Here is a 16,853-nt window from a genome sequence, read left to right as displayed (position 1 = left end):
TTCATTGGGTGGTCACTTCATAAGTTATACCAATGTCTAATTATGTGGTTGTACACCTGAAACAAATATAATATTGTACCATCAACTGTAATTTAAAATATTAAAATTAAGAAAAACAAAATAGGATCTTTGTAATATCGTTATTAAGCTATAATTCATATACCCTATAATACATCACTAAATTATACAATTTTTAAAAGGTTTTTTCTCTTGTATTGTGTTCCAAAGACCAATGTGGCCGCACATCTGAACCTCATCCTCCAATTCATTATGGCATGTTGGTAACCAAGCTAGTAATTTCACCTCCATCTGCCTGACTCCCAGGTTCTAATATCAGAAGGGAAAGAGGGCAGTCATTTGCCACCTACCCCACCACAGCTCCAACAAGAGGGATAACTACACAACACTTACAGAAATGTTTCTTCTTCCTTGATTTTATAATGATGTACATTGTCCAAAACAACCCCCACCATAAAGAGGGGGAAAGTTACACTTTAGAAAGAATTATAATGAAGCCAATACCAACAAAAGCACAACAAATACAAGTAGATGTTCATTCATTCAACACTAATTTATTGATAGGCTACCATTAAATTATATCTGAGATTATGGGTTAGAAAATAATGTTGCATTCTCTCGCTGAGACCAATTTGATAAACATATACAAACCAGACACATGTACACATTTTCAAATTTAATATATTTTCAGTAACTGTTGATACTTTTAAGTTAAATTTTGATATCATTCTTATTTTAAATGTTATAGAAATAAATGTAATATAAAATGTAATAAAATCAAGTCCATTTGCCCATTTAAAGTATTGCAATTCATTATCCAAATGTGAATAGATTAATGTGCAAAAGGAAATATACTGGGCAGTTTGCAAATATTAAAATCATTTATTTCGCTGCAAAAATAAATGAGGAAAAATTTATTCACCAAAGCTGAAAAGTTAAGTACAGAGAAAATGAATGAAAAAAAAGAATAGGAATAAGTTGAGCAAATATCTGTATCCTTCAAAAGATAAATGACTATGGGACAATTATCTAAGTGAGCAAAGTGAAGTGAGGTCATGAGCAATTACATAGAGCAATATAAAAACAAGTTGATTAAACTCATCTCTGCCTTATGAGAAACTAGCATAACTACTGTGATAATAGAGTTAAAATTCAGAGGAGAAAGGCACTTCCTTGGTGATGGAAACGTGAGGCCTGTGTTTAGTCAGGAAGAATTGTGACTCAACATTCTGGTGAGACACAATGTTCTATCTGCCATGTACAAAGTTATAGTCTTATGAATCTTAACTGTTTTAGCTTTCATGTATTTGTATACAAGAGTTGCTAAACTATTGAATACACATTTGAGAAATGGAAAAACTTTAATAAATCATTAGAATTCTAATATTTTCTGAAAGTGTCACAAATGGACCAAAAGTCTAAAACCAATCAATGTAAAATTGAGTCTCCCTATTTAACACAGATTTAAAGAGCAATGATTGAGGAACTGTCATGCCAGGAATTGCGTTGGAAACACAAATACTGAAAAACACTTGCACATAAAATATTTTGAAACCAGAGAAATTTCATCTGTTAAAAAATTTCCTGGAATAAATTGTTTTCAGTTATTAGTAAAATATTTTAGGTGCAAGAAAATCTAACTAGTCCCTGGCAGGGTGGCTCAGCTGGTTAGAGTGTCATCCAGTACCCCAAAGGCTGCAGCTGCCATTACCAGCAGGGCACATATCTAGGTTGCTGATTTGATCAATTGCTGGGAAGCAACTGATCCATGTTGCTCTCTCACATCTATGTCTCTCTCTCTCTCTCTCTCTCTCTCTCTCTCTCAAAAACAATTAAAAAAACATTCTTGGGTAAAGATTAAAGAAAAAACATAAAGAAAACCTAACTAGTGATATATTTGTACTACTTTTATCTTTTGTATTTTATAATATCATCAAATAACACTGAAATTACTTCTTCTTTTTTTTTTTTTTTTTTTTTTTTTTTTACTGATTTCAAAGACATTTTTATTTGTTAATATATTGTAAAACAGAAAACAAAAGATCCAGGCAGCTCATGTTCTGGGCCCCTGGCAATGAATGTGGCCACCCCTGTTCTAGAGTGTGTAGGGGAAATGCCAGGGATAGAGAGCAGAGCCAACTCTGGGCTAGTGGCCTGCTGGCTATGGACGGTAAAAGGACTCATCAAAGTGGACAGGCAAGCCATGTTCACAGGCAATAACAATGTCTCTGGACCCTGCTGTGGCTTTGTACTCGCAGGGAGGCCGGTTGGACCCTCCTCTGAGCTTGGAAAGGAGACTTGCTTCTTCTGAAATTTGCCCCATAAGGCACTCCATTCTTGTCTTCACAGACAGCTTTGATGTTATTCTTGGTGCTGTGAATAAAGGTGTTGATGTCTTTGCACAAAGGTGAAGTCAATTTTCGTATGCTCATCATGGTATCACAGTATTTGTTATTCCGGCCACGTGGATTGGCATCATAGTGCTGAGCCAGGAAGTGTTTGTACCTCTCATCCTGAGCCAGGGTTGGTGGGGTCAGACAGGGCCCCAGCATGAAGACCAACAACAGGGGACCCAGGACCATCATCATCTCCTCCAACAAGGCTCCGCGGTCAGTCAGACTCTTCGGATCGGGGGTCCCTCGATGGTCTTGGGAATCCCGGACGAGCCCCCAAATGTTGTGCCCAGATTTCATGATTCCCAAGAACCCACAGGGAGCCAGCGAGTCCGATCCAAAAGCAAAGAGTCATTCATTTCAAACCTAGGTTTGGCTCCCCTGCCACACTCACCGATGCAACGGTAAGCTCCAGTGGCCGAGAGAGCTGAAATTACTTCTGATGTACAGAATAAACATCCCAGAATTAAATTAGAATGTAAATACTAAAGGTAAAAATCATCAAAACAGACAGGCCGTCATCTATACCACTAAATGGAATCAAGTGGGCAAGGCTAACCTTCATGTTATGGTGAGAGAAGCAACCCATCTAAATATTCTGAAAATGGAGAAAACTGAAAGCACCGATTAGTGATACTTTATTATAATTATTGTGCTTAAAGTTGGAAAAACAAGGTAGGAATATTTCAAAATGTTAAAACCTTGCCAATAAAGGGGATTGAAAAACAAATTCAATATTAAGGTGTTTTTAACATTTTACTCTCCAGAATCACAGCTTAAAAATCTGTAGAAATGTATTGTTTTGTAATGGCCCATCCCACAACCCACCCCATTCTTTCAATTTAGACAGCATGTTAGCACCTCTCATAGTATTGCTTTGTTTTCCTAGTGGCAATAATTAAATCCCCAGCAGCTCTAGAAGGCACCTCTGTCTGTAAGTCTCAGGACTCTGTAAACAACAGCTGTACAACAAGTCTTTCCAGGCATTCTGCAGGGATTTGTGACTGATCTCTGTATCTGGATAAAGTGGCGCTTTTTTACTCTCTATAAAGTCTAGCATGATTTGGCGAACCAATACCCCACAAGGAAACTATTCATACCTTGGAACCAACATTAAGTTTAAACTATTTTATTTCAAATTATCTAGAAATACTAAAAAAACAAAAACACTTTTTTCTTTCCAAAAGATTAAAGACTAAATTTTTCACAAATATCTTCTCTTGTATTGCTTCTGCAGCTACACACTCTTTCATCTTCATCTTCTAAAATGAGACATTATCTGATTTTCCTGGTGAGAATGAATAAGAACATTTTAGGTTTGCCTGATGCTTACCAATTTACAGAAGTATTTGCCATTCATTTTCTTTTTGTACCCAATAGTCCAGTTTCACAACTTTGAAGCACTTAGACCGTATTTGCCCAAAAGGTGATCTAAAAATCCTCAGCTTTGCTCTTCTATGATGTGATCCGATGAAGCCAAACGGAAAAACAAGGTTGAAGCCTCAGTTAGCACAGGCCTATGCTGTTTTTCTCTGCATTAGGACCATAAAAGCACCATCAAAACCATAGGCTGACGTGCACTGATTGAAATGGGTATTTTAGTGAGTGACAGCATCATGGTGAAGTGAGACCTCCTTTGCATGTCCCCTGAAATCCACAACTAGTCAGATATCCAGAACCCAACAAAGGGTCCTGTGCGCCACACACTGAAAAGTCCATGGCCAGTACTTCCGAAGGTGGGCATATTGGAATGTGTAGGAGAGGCAGGATGAGAGGGGGAAGAGGGGATGACAGGGACAGACCCATCACTGCAGCAAGGCTGAACCTACAGGTCCAGCAAACACAGAAGCAGTGGTTGAGTCGGGGTGCAGCTCCCACACCACAAACCAGTGCAAGGCAACTGCCAGCAGCATTCCTAACTCTCCCTCCCCCCAAGTCCAGATCCCTCCCCAGTTGCAGCTGTGCTCGCACTATTACAGACCAGCAGCAGCAGCAGAGCAAAGCCTCCAGCCTCCAGGCCACAGCACCTTGCTGCCAGTGGCCATAGGGAATGAGGCAGCAGCTCAGTGGGCTCACACACTGGCTCCCCTCAACTGGCCACATCCCTGTCGGGGGGCGGGGGAGTGCCCTGAGACCCAGGCCACCCGGATCCAACACCAGAACCCACTGCCCTGGTCACCCCACCTCCACTCCCAGGTCCAAGGCAAAGCCTCCTACACCTTTACTCACAAGCATCCTCCTCCCCAAGCTTAAGTAGTACAGGTGAGAGAAAACAAAAACTGCGCTATACTACCATCTACTGGATAACAAAAGAAAGACCTCAAATTTTCAACCTGCTGAATTGTGGAAAGGAAAATGCTCCCAAATAAGAAAAGTGTTCACCACTTCAAATGTGCCCGCAGAGGAACGACCCATCAAGCAGCATGGACCACCAAGGTAACAATTACACGGGAAGACAATGACCATTCTCCAGAAAGGAACTCAAAATAATGGATGACTGTGATCTAAAGGAGAGAGAAATCAAAACAGCAGTCATGAAGAAACTCAATGAGATACAAGAAGGCAGTTCAATGAGCTCAGGAATAAAATTAATGACAAAAGAAGTACTTTACCAAAGAGATGAAAACTATAAAAAGAACCAAACTAATTATGGAACTAAAAAGCTCAATGAATGAGATAATTAATGGATTTATTAATAACTGATATGCAATAAAAGCTAGTTGCTATGTCAAGATGGCCTGACAGTGCCATCTTAGTCATCAGTCATTCAAGGGCTGGCAAGATACAGACAGAAGTGAACTTTATTTAAAAATGCAAATATATAAAATAAAAATTCAAATATTTCCTTCATTTCACTATTTAGAAAATGTACAACTGCTCAGCAAGACATTTTATAAAAACTGAAATAAAAATGCTTAAGGAAAGTAGCAATTAAGAATGTTCTCTACGTAAGAAGATGACAAAAATTCACACTTAAACACAGAAATTAATCAGTTCAGTATTACATGTTTATTTAATTCATAAGAAAAGATTCTCAGCGTAGGAATCACCAAGGTTTCTATTGCATGCAAAACTACTATTAGGGGGGAGCAACTAAGATGGCGGCATAGGTAAACACCGGGAAATTATTGCCTCACACAACAATTGAAAATTACCGCAAAGGACTGAGCAAACATCATCCAGAACAACAGGAAGGCTGGCTGAGTGTAAATTCCACAACTAGAAGGAAAGAAAAGCACGCTGAGAGCCAGAGGCGCTGCGGAGGTAAAGTGCAGAGGTACGGCGGCTCGCGCGCGCGCGCGTGAGAAAAGGGGGTGGCGCCTGAGGACGCGGCTGTCTTTTTGAATCACAAACTCCGGACTGCTCTGAACTCCGGTTCCGGGAAGTCTCTGGGGACCCAGGTCTCATACGGGGAGAAGCTGGTCTGTCCGGCAGCGAGCGAACTTGAGGGCGGCTTTCCCTCAGAGGTGCTTGCAGCCGTTACCGGAACACTGAGACCCGCGACTCCGGGCGGAGAATCGGCCATGGCCGCTTTCTCCGCCCTCTGACTCCCTGAGACCCCGCCCCACCCAGGCTGCGGCAGAGGCTTTTGCATGTGAATGTACCTAACTGCAGCCGAACCAGGCAGACCTGGAACTTCCAAGAGAAGGCCCAAGGCCCCGCAGCGGCTTGCATTGCTTCACAGCTGAGCCTCTTCGTGGATCCTGCTGTGTGGCCTCAGGCAGAGGCTGAATTAGCACCTCCTTAGATCCAGGAGCCACTGTACCCAGTGGTCAGAGGGGGTCCATCCAGACTGCAACTCCTCAGATCCATAAGGGACGCACTCAGGGAGCAGACTCAGTGAGCACCAAAGCTCCACTGAAGCAAGTCTTGCCCCAGAAGGGTGTCTTCAGCACAGAAGTTCTCCCACTTTAGACACAGCTGATTCTCACAGCCAATTGGCCTGGAGGTCAATTCCTCCCAGTGATTCTACAACAACCAAGGCACCAAGAGTGCACCAAGAGTGTCCACCCCAGGTAACTGGGGAGGCTGAGCTACTGGGCCCTTCAGGACACCTGGCGCACAGGGCCACTCTATCAACACAGGGAAGCTGCCAAAATGCGGAGACAAAGAAATAGGTCACAAATGGCAGAAATGGAGGAAAGTAAACGATTGGATATAGAGTTTAAGGCCACGGTTATAAGGTTTTTCAAGAATTTTATGGAAACCGCTGATAAATTTAATGAATCCCTCAATAAGTATAGGGAGACCATGGAGGACATGAAAAAGGACCAACTAGAAATTAAGCATACACTGACTGAAATAAAGAATAATTTACAGAGATCCAGCAGCAGACAAGAGGATCCCAAGAATCAAGTCAAAGATTTGAAATACAAAGAAACAAAAAATACCCAACCGAAAAAGAAAAAAGAAAAGAGATTCCAAAAATATGAAGATAGTGTAAGGAACCTCTGGGACAACTTCAAGCGTACCAACATCAGAATTATAGGGGTACCAGAAGGAGAGAGAGGGCAAGATATTGAAAACCTTTTTGAAGAAATAATGACAGAAAACTTCCCCTACCTGGTGAAAGAAATGGACTTACAATTCCAGGAAGCGCAGAGAACCCCAAACAAAAGGAATCCAAGGAGGACCACACCAAGACACATCATAATTAAAATGCCAAGAGCAAAAGATAAAGAGAGAATCTTAAAAGCAGCAAGAGAAAGACAGTTAGTTACCTACAAGGGAGTACCCATACGACTGTCAGCTGATTTCTCAACAGAAACCATGCAGGCCAGAAGAGAGTGGCAAGAAATATTCAAAGTGATGAATAGCAAGAACCTGCAACCAAGATTACTTTATCCAGCAAAGCTATCATTCAGAATAGAAGGTCAGATAAAGAGCTTCACGGATAAGAAAAAGCTAAAGGAGTTCATCACCACCAAAACAGCATTATATGAAATGCTGAAAGGTATTCTTTAAGAAGAGGAAGAAGAAAAAGGAACTATTACCATTTGCCACAGCATGGATGGAACTTGAGAGCGGATAAATACCACAGGATCTCACTCATTTGTGGAATATAATGAACAACATAAGCTGATGAACAAGGACTGATCCAGAGACGGAGAGGCATTGATTGGACTGTCGGGACTTGGAGGGAAGGTAGGGGAGGGTGGGGGTAAGGGGGAAAGATCAACCAAAGGACTTATATGCAAGCATATAGGCCTAACCAATGGACATGGACAACGGGGGGGTGAGGGCATGAGCGGGGGTGGGGGGGGTGGGGGGTAGAGGGTAACGTGGGGACAAGGACACATATGTAATATCTTAATCAATAAAAAATATATTAAAAAAAAACAAAAAAAAAACTACTATTAGGATTTCCAACACAAGGTGTCTCCAGGACTGGCCTCGTATTAGTAGTGCTCAGTCATCTGTTTTGTTGTTTCTACAAGAAGGAGAACTTCAGTGCTGACCTCTGCTAGCTGCTTCTGAGCCCTGTAAAGATTGTAAACAACAGATGCTTAGTATTTTATTTTTCCCTCAGTGACTTGCAATTTTTTAAAGTAGCCAGGATAGTAAATGGAATTGCCCATTAAATAGCATTTTAACAATGAAAATGTGTCAGAGCAGAGCTACTCTATTCAAGTATAGGTTCTTAATTTTTCTAAAAAAGTACTTATGTTTCCAGGCAGTGGGGAGAGGGGGTCCCAGCTAAGTAATCCAAAGTGGGGAGGCTATCAGTGATGCAGACGGCTTATCAGGTAATACTTGCTGCCTCTGGAAGGGCTATACTTACAAGACCTTTTAAGATGCCCTTGGACATATTTAGCAGCCACTTTAGAGATTAAAAAAAAAATCCCTCAAAGACATTGCCAAGCATTTGCCTTTACCACCCTGTACAATACACTCATTACTTTGGAGATATTAATAACTTGACACCAAGTCATAATTTAGAACAACAACCTCTAAGGGAGAACAGGATAGCCTGGCTGGTGATCAAATGACTGAAAACAGCTCCAGAGGCCATTGCTGATAACATTGTTACCAAGGCGTTGGAGATGGGATCTTCCCTTTCTGTCTTCCCCACACCCTCCTCCTGCAGATCACATTATTTTTAGCCGCTTTGTCAATTATACTGCCCCTCACCCCGATGTTAAGCTTTGCCTATTTAACACGTATGGCTCTATGTGGAGTAGAAAAACTATAAAGGATAGTTTGTTTAAAGGCGCCCTCTAGTGATAATAAAAAATATCACAATAAAGAAAGTAAATTTACCAAGTACCAGATTGTGTTGGAGGAACTTAACCCTTTGTGTTCAAGTTGTCTTAAATGTTTCTATTTAGGGGGATTCTGACACGCGATTTTATAATAATATTGATAAATTGTAGAGCTTCAAGACATTCAGCTTAAAGACTAGTAGATCAGGTTAACTACATGGAAATATTAAGGGGAAAACACTAAAGGCACGTAAAACCAAAAAAGGAGGAGAGATGAAACTGTCTTGAAGGAACATTTGAAAGGTAAGTTTATTTACTAACATCATTTGCCAAAGTTATACTATTTAGTTAGCTTTCACGCCCTGCTAATCTCATGAACCTGGCACAATAGTAATTATGTTTTAAGTTTAGAGGCTAATTGGCGAGTTAAATTTATTTTCTCTGATTCTGCATTTGACGTATAAAGTTCATTTCTTTTCCAATAATTTTCTGGGTTCCAATTCTTCTTGATAGAGTCGCACATATTTTTCCGATTCTCTTTCTGCTGTCATCTTGAGAAGTTTGCAAAAAGAGGAGTTCTGAATTCCAAATGACTTCTTATTGAAGCATTACGAGTACATATTAACTCCTCTGAGGTTGCTTGAGATGCTCTTTGTGTCTAAAGCAAATAAAAAGGATACATTTTCAAAGTAAGTATAACCTGAACAGTTTATAATTGTTTTCTTTAGTTTTGAGTCAATGACTCAGAGATCAGCTTTAAATGTGAAAAAAAAAGCTGACATTTAAAATATTTATTTTTCATCAATGTCCACTGAATTAAATCTGAGTTATAAAGTTAATCATTCTTCTATTAGTACTCATGTAATCTGATAATTCAAAGAATAATAGAATCAGTTTAAACATTTTAAAGTAGAATGACATAACTTAATTCAAGAGTATGGAACAATTTTTAAATCACATTTTCCCCTTTTCTTTCAAATAGTCTTGTTTAACATCAACTGGTCTTAAAAATAAAATGATCCTCTAAGAATCATTTGGAAAGATCAATTTAGTGATAATAATGATGGAAACTGAAATACTGAAAAGGAAAAACAAATGCCACCTTCCTTCCAGAAATCTACAAAATAAATTGCTATTAAAGGAAGCAAAGGAAAGGCAAAACACTATCCAAAATGTAATTTGCAGTGAAGTGAATTAAAGCACATTAAATCAATAAATTAACCTGTAAAAATAAGTCGAGTTGTGTCACTTTGTCTGCTAGATCCTTTGCAGTTTCTTCAATCTTTACTTTATACTTTTCTCCTACACAGTCTTCTGCCCTGCGCATATCCATTCGTGTTCTGAGTTTTCCTGCTCTTTGTTTCCACGGGTCTTGTTTAGGCTTTAGTTCTTCACGTCTCTTTAGAAGCGTTTCCATTGCTAACTCCTGTTGAGGTGTCTTTTCTTCATCCAGACATATACATTTTGAAGATGACGGTTGCAGTTTTGCTATAAGCTCATCATTCTGCATGAATAAAAGAATATAGTTTGATTATGAAGGTGCGGTCGCCAGTATGGAATTTTGAAATGAATTCAATTGCAATAAAATGTTATCTGTACAGTGGTAGAGTCTTCGGATGTGGAACCTTGAATTACTCAGAATCAAAACCAAAGTTAAAACGACCAGGAGACAAAAATATATTTACTGTTGTTGTCTTTGCCACACGTCTGCACTTGACTTTATACTCCTTTTCCTGTGACTGTTTCATGTCTATCATCCACAAAATGACTACATGTTGCCCCTTAGTAGAAAGTCTCTTACCTTTCCCCCATGTTAACTCTTCATAATCTTTAAAAAAGTTTTAGAATAAAAGGACACACTCAGGGGCCAGACTCAGTGAGCATCAAAGCTCCATTGAAGCAAGTCTTGCCCCAGAGGGGTGTCTCTAGCACAGAAGTTCTCCTACTGCAGACACAGCTGATTCTCACAGCCAATTGGCCTGGAGGCTAATTCCTCCCAGTGGTCCTACAACAATCAAGGCTTAACTACAACAAGACTGTGCACAAAGCCCTCAAGGGGGTGCACCAAGAGTGTCTCCCTCAGGTAATTGGGGAGGCTGAACCACTGGGCCCTAGAGGACACTTAGCACAGAAAACCACTTTATCAACACAGGGAAGCATAAAAAATGCAGAGACAAAGAAAAAGGACAGAAATGACAGAAATGGAGGAAAGCAAACTACTGGATATAGAGTTCAAAACCACACTTTTCAGGTCTTTCAATAATTTTCTAGAAACTGCCGATAAACTTAATGAGATCTACAAGAAATCTAATGAGACCCTCGATGATGTGATAAAGAACCAACTAGAAATTAAGCATACACTGACTGAAATAAAGAATATTATACAGACTCCCAACAGCAGACTAGAGGATTGCAATAATCAAGTCAACAATTTGAAATACGAAGAAGCAAAAAACACCCAACCAGAAAAGCAAAATGAAAAAAGAATCCAAAAATACGAAGATAGTGTAAGGAGCCTCTGGGACAACTTCAAGCGCACCAACATCTGAATTATAGGGGTGCCAGAAGAAGAGAGAGAGCAAGATATTGAAAACCTATTTGAAGAAATAATGACAGAAAACTTCCCCTATCTGGTGAAAGAAATAGACTTACAAGTGCAGGAAGCGCAGAGAACCCCAAACAAAAGGAATCCAAAGAGGACCATACCAAGACACGTCATAATTAAAATGCCAAGAGCAAAAGACAAAGAGAGAATCTTAAAAGCAGCAAGAGAAAAACAGCTAGTTACCTACAAGGGAGTACCCATACGACTGTCAGCTGATTTCTCAACAGAAACTTTGCAGGCCAGAAGGGAGTGGCAAGAAATATTCAAAGTGATGAATGCCAAGAACCTACAACCAAGATTACTTTACCCAGAAAAGCTATCATTCAGAATTGAAGGTCAGATAAAGAGCTTCACAGATAAGAAAAAGCTAAAGGAGTTCATCACCACCAAACCAGTATTATATGAAATGCTGAAAGGTATCCTTTAAGAAGAGGAAGAAGAAAAAGGTAAAGATACAAATTTTGAACAACAAATACACATCTATCAACAAGTGAATCTGAAAATCAAGTGAATAATCTGATGAACAGAATGAACTGGTGATTATAATAGTATCAGGGGCATAGAAAGGGAGTTGACTGACTATTCTTGGGGGGGAAAGGGTTGTGGGGGATGCGGGAAGAGACTGGACAAAAATCGTGCACCTATGGATGAGGACAGTGGGTGGGGAGTGAGGGAGGAGGGTGGGGTGGGAACTGGGTGGAGGGGAGTTATGGGGGGGGGAAGAGGAACAAATGTAATAATCTGAACAATAAAGATTTAATAAAAAAAAAAGAAAACAAAACAAAAATCAGACCAAACAAAATAAAAAATAAAATGGATTACTTAAGCCTTAACATACCAATAATTATATTATATATAAAGGGTCTAAATATACCAATTAAAAGACAGAACTGGCAAGTAGTTTAAAAAACATGACAACTATCTGCTATCTACAAGCAACTCATTTCAAGTGGAATAATACAGGTAGAGTGAAAGTTAAAGGATGAAAAATGTATACCATGTAAACAGTAATCAGATAAAGCAAGAGTTGCTGTTTTAATATCAAAGTAGATTTCAGAAATAGGAGAGAGAGAGAGAGAGAGAGAGAAATATTATATAATGCTATCAGGGTCAATCCACCAAGAAGACATAGCAATCCTAAGTGTAATGCATATATAAACAACAGAGCTGCAAAATGTGAACCCAAAACTGATAGAACTGTTTAAAATAGACAAATATGCAATTATAGTTAGAGATAAAATATCTCTCAACAATTTGATAAACTAGACAGAAAATCAGCAAGGATATAGAACAACTCTACAAAACCATCAACCAACAGGATTTAATAAAGATTTATTGAACACTCCATCCTATAACAACTGAACATACATTTATTTTTAGGTAGTCACAGAACATATATCTAAATCAGCCATTTCCTGGGCCATAAACCAAACCTCAACAAATGAAAACACGTAGGATGTGCTCTTTGATGACACTGAAATAAAACTAGAAATTAATAACTTAAAGATAACAGGGAAATCTCTGTACACTTGAAAACGAAATAACATATTCCAAATGATCCAAGGATCAAAGAATAAATCTCAAAGGAAACTTAAAAATACATTGAACTGAATGAAAAAGAAAACAAAACACATCAGAATGTATGGGAATCATCCAGGGCAGTGCTGTGAGGAAAATCTACAACATTAAATTTCTGCATTAAGAAAAAGAAAAAATTTTCAAATTTAAGCTTGCATTTCAAGAAACCACAAAAACTAGAGCTAAATAAATACAGAGCGGTAGAAAAGAGAAATAATAAAAAGAGCAAGAAGCAATGATATTGATAACAACAATAACAACAAACCCAGAGATAATCAATTAAATAAAAGCTGGTTCTTTTAAAAGGTCAGTAAATCAATGGACAAAAACTAAAACCATTTCCCCTATAATAAGAACAAGACAGGGATACCCACTTTCACCACTCTTTTTCAACACAGTACTGGAAGTCTGAGCCATAGCGATCAGACAAGAAGAAAAAATAAAAGGCATCCAAATTCGCAGATGACATGATTAATGCACATAGAAAACCCTAAATACTCCATCAAAAAATTACTAGATTTAATAAATGAATTCGCCAATGTAGCAGGATACAAAATTAACACCCAGAAATCTATGTCACTTAAAAAAAAATCTTTATTGTTGAGAGTATTATATATATATCTACCTTTTCCCTCCATTGACCACTTCTGGCCCCCACACCCCTCCAGGCTTTCACACACAAAAAAAAAAGTTTTAGAGAGCCGAAACCGGTTTGGCTCAGTGGATAGAGCGTCAGCCTGCGGACTGAAAGGTCCCAGGTACGATTCCGGTCAAGGGCATGTACCTGGGTTGCGGGCACATCCCTGGTGGGAAATGTGCAGGAGGCAGCTGATCGATGTTTCTCTCTCATCGATGTTTCTAACGCTCTATCTCTGTCCCTTCCTCTCTGTAAAAAAATCAATAAAATATATTTTTAAAGAAAGTTTTAGAGATATCATATTGTGGTATTCAGAATTGTCAACAAATGCTTCCCAAGATAAGACTTTCAAAATGAGACTAATTAATGAATCTTATAAATATGGATTCTAATGCAGTAAGTTTTTCACTGAACTACAAAAGTTTGATGCTAATTTGAATTGCATTCCAAGAAGAAATGATTCCCTGGATTACAGAGAAATTAAAACTCTTACTGTTAAAGTTTAGTGACATAAGCCCTACATTTTTTAGAACCAAAAAAAGTGGGGGTGGGAGGCTGAATTCAATAATGCTATCTTGAAATTCTTTTACTTCCCTCAAAGTAAGGGAAGATACTAAACAAAACAATGTCATCATCATCAATAACAAACTTGCTGGAATGTCAGTGATAATGGTGACTGCTGTGTGACTGTGCTGTCTGGTGCCATCTGACTCTCTCCCCAGGGAGCTCACCCTGGGAACCCACCACCGTGTTGTGAAGAACAAAGCAGCCCAGGCCACATGGTCAGTCCTCATACAGGTGTCCAGCTGAGACTGCCCCAGGGAGCGTCCCAGCCAAAAGCCCGCTGCACCTGACAAACCCGTGAACAAACAAGCCTTTAGATCAGCGGTTCTCAACCTGTGGGTCGCGACCCCTTTGGGGGTCAAACGACCCTTTCACAGGGGTCACTTAAACATATAATTACATATTGTTTTTGTGATTCATCACTATGCTTTAATTTTTTTTCTTTAATATATTTTTTATTGATTAAGATATTACATATGTGTCCTTGTCCCCACGTTACCCTCTACCCCCCACCCCCCCCCACCCCCGCTCATGCCCTCACCCCCCCGTTGTCCATGTCCATTGATTAGGCCTATATGCTTGCATATAAGTCCTTTGGTTGATCTTTCCCCCTTACCCCCACCCTCCCCTACCTTCCCTCCAAGTCCCGACAGTCATCAGCTTATGTTGTTCATTATATTCCACAAATGAGTGAGATCATGTGGTATTTATCCGCTCTCCAGTTCCATCCATGCTGTGGCAAATGGTCAGAGTTCCTTTTTCTTCTTCCTCTTCTTAAAGAATACCTTTCAGCATTTCATATAATGCTGTTTTGGTGGTGATGAACTCCTTTAGCTTTTTCTTATCCGTGAAGCTCTTTATCTGACCTTCTATTCTGAATGATAGCTTTGCTGGATAAAGTAATCTTGGTTGCAGGTTCTTGCTATTCATCACTTTGAATATTTCTTGCCACTCTCTTCTGGCCTGCATGGTTTCTGTTGAGAAATCAGCTGACAGTCGTATGGGTACGCCCTTGTAGGTAACTGACTGTCTTTCTCTTGCTGCTTTTAAGATTCTCTCTTTATCTTTTGCTCTTGGCATTTTAATTATGATGTGTCTTGGTGTGGTCCTCTTTGGATTCCTTTTGTTTGGGGTTCTCTGCGCTTCCTGGAATTGTAAGTCCATTTCTTTCACCAGGTATGGGAAGTTTTCTGTTATTATTTCTTCAAAAAGGTTTTCAATATCTTGCCCTCTCTCTCCTTCTGGTACCCCTATAATTCTGATGTTGGTACGCTTGAAGTTGTCCCAGAGGCTCCTTACACTATCTTCATATTTTTGGAATCTCTTTTCTTTTTTCTTTTTCGGTTGGGTATTTTTTGTTTCTTTGAATTTCAAATCTTTGACTTGATTCTTGGGATCCTCTTGTCTGCTGCTGGATCTCTGTAAATTATTCTTTATTTCAGTCAGTGTATGCTTAATTTCTAGTTGGTCCTTTTTCATGTCCTCCATGGTCTCACTATACTTATTGAGGGATTCATTAAATTTATCGGCGGTTTCCATAAAATTCTTGAAAAACCTTATAAACGTGGCCTTGAACTCTATATCCAATCGTTTGCTTTCCTCCATTTCTGCCATTTGTGACCTGTTTCTTTGTCTCCGCATTTTGGCAGCTTCCCTGTGTTGATAGAGTGGCCCTGCGCGCCAGGTGTCCTGTAGGGCCCAGTAGCTCAGCCTCCCCAGTTACCTGGGGTGGACACTCTTGGTGCACTCTTGATGCCTTGGTTGTTGTAGAATCACTGGGAGGAATTGACCTCCAGGCCAATTGGCTGAGAATCAGCTGTGTCTAAAGTGGGAGAACTTCTGTGCTGAAGACACCCTTCTGGGGCAAGACTTGCTTCAGTGGGGCTTTGGTGCTCACTGAGTCTGCTCCCTGAGTGTGTCCCTTATGGATCTGAGGAGTTGCAATCTGGATGGTCCAGTGGCTCCTGGATCTAAGGAGGTGCTAATTCAGCCTCTGCCTGAGGCCACACAGCAGGAGCCACGAAGAGGCTCAGCTGTGAAGCAATGCAAGCCGCTGCGGGGCCTTGGGCCTTCTCTTGGAAGTTCCGGGTCTGCCTGGCTGGGCTGCAGTTAGGTACATTCACATGCAAAAGCCTCTGCCGCAGCCTGGGTGGGACGGGGTCTCAGGGAATCAAAGGGCGGATCAAGGAGCTATGGCCGATTCTCCGCCCGGAGTCGCGGGTCTCAGTGTCCCGGTAACGGCTGCAAGCACCTCTGAGGGAAAGCCGCCTTCAAGTTCGCCCGCTGCCGGACAGACCAGCTTCTCCCCGTATGAGACCTGGGTCCCCAGAGACTTCCAGGAACCGGAGTTCAGAGCAGTCCGGAGTTTGTGATTCAAAAAGACAGCCGCGTCCTCAGGTGCCACCCCCTTTCCTCACGCGCGCGAGCCGCCGTACCTCTGCACTTCACCTCCGCAGCACCTCTGGCTCTCAGCGTGCTTTTCTTTCCTTCTAGTTGTAGAATTTACACTCAGCCAGCCTTCCTGTTGTTCTGGATGATGTTTGCTCAGTCCTTTGCGGTAATTTTCAATTGTTGTGGGAGGCGACAATTTCCCGGTGTTTACCTATGCCGCCATCTTAGTTTTGGTCCCACTATGCTTTAATTATGCTCAATTTGTAACAATGAAAATACATCCTGCATATCAGATATTTACATTACGATTCATAACAGTAGCAAAATCACAGTTATGAAGTAGCAACGAAAATAATTTTATGGTTGGGGGTCACCACAACATGAAGAACTGTATTAAAGGGTTGCGGCATTAGGAAGGTGGAGAACCACTGCTTTAGATGATTCTACTGCCCAGCTTCAAGTCA

The 16,853-nt window shown here is 40.3% G+C and overlaps 1 protein-coding gene and 1 pseudogene across 1 annotated transcript; both read right to left on the bottom strand.

Moving 5' to 3' along the window:
• Window positions 1-2,001: 2,001 nt before the first annotated feature.
• LOC118657659 lies at window positions 2,002-2,631 on the bottom strand (annotated as a pseudogene).
• A 6,267-nt stretch (window positions 2,632-8,898) lies between these two features.
• On the bottom strand, window positions 8,899-10,544 carry LOC118657615 (ankyrin repeat domain-containing protein 26-like). Its single transcript, XM_036311880.1, has 2 exons — window positions 9,837-10,544; window positions 8,899-9,272 (listed from the first exon to the last, which is right to left on the bottom strand). Exons 1-2 carry the CDS (start codon window positions 10,122-10,124, stop codon window positions 9,162-9,164), a joined length of 399 nt encoding a protein of 132 aa, XP_036167773.1. The 5' UTR covers window positions 10,125-10,544; the 3' UTR covers window positions 8,899-9,161.
• Between the last annotated feature and the right edge of the window lie 6,309 nt (window positions 10,545-16,853).

This window comes from Myotis myotis, unplaced genomic scaffold (assembly GCF_014108235.1).
Source record: "Myotis myotis isolate mMyoMyo1 unplaced genomic scaffold, mMyoMyo1.p scaffold_m19_p_1, whole genome shotgun sequence".
NCBI classification, from domain to species: Eukaryota; Metazoa; Chordata; class Mammalia; order Chiroptera; family Vespertilionidae; genus Myotis; species Myotis myotis.
The sequence above is the reverse complement of the archived record's forward strand: the minus strand, read 5'-3'. Positions and strand labels throughout refer to the sequence as shown.

Bases quoted from the DNA above. Each gene is read 5' to 3' on its own strand.
- LOC118657615 (XM_036311880.1), bottom strand. From the start codon at position 10,124: ATGCAGAATGATGAGCTTATAGCAAAACTGCAACCGTCATCTTCAAAA. The intron at 9,273-9,836 runs GTTAATTTATTG...TATTTGCTTTAG, and splicing joins AACTCGACTTATTTTTACAG to ACACAAAGAGCATCTCAAGC.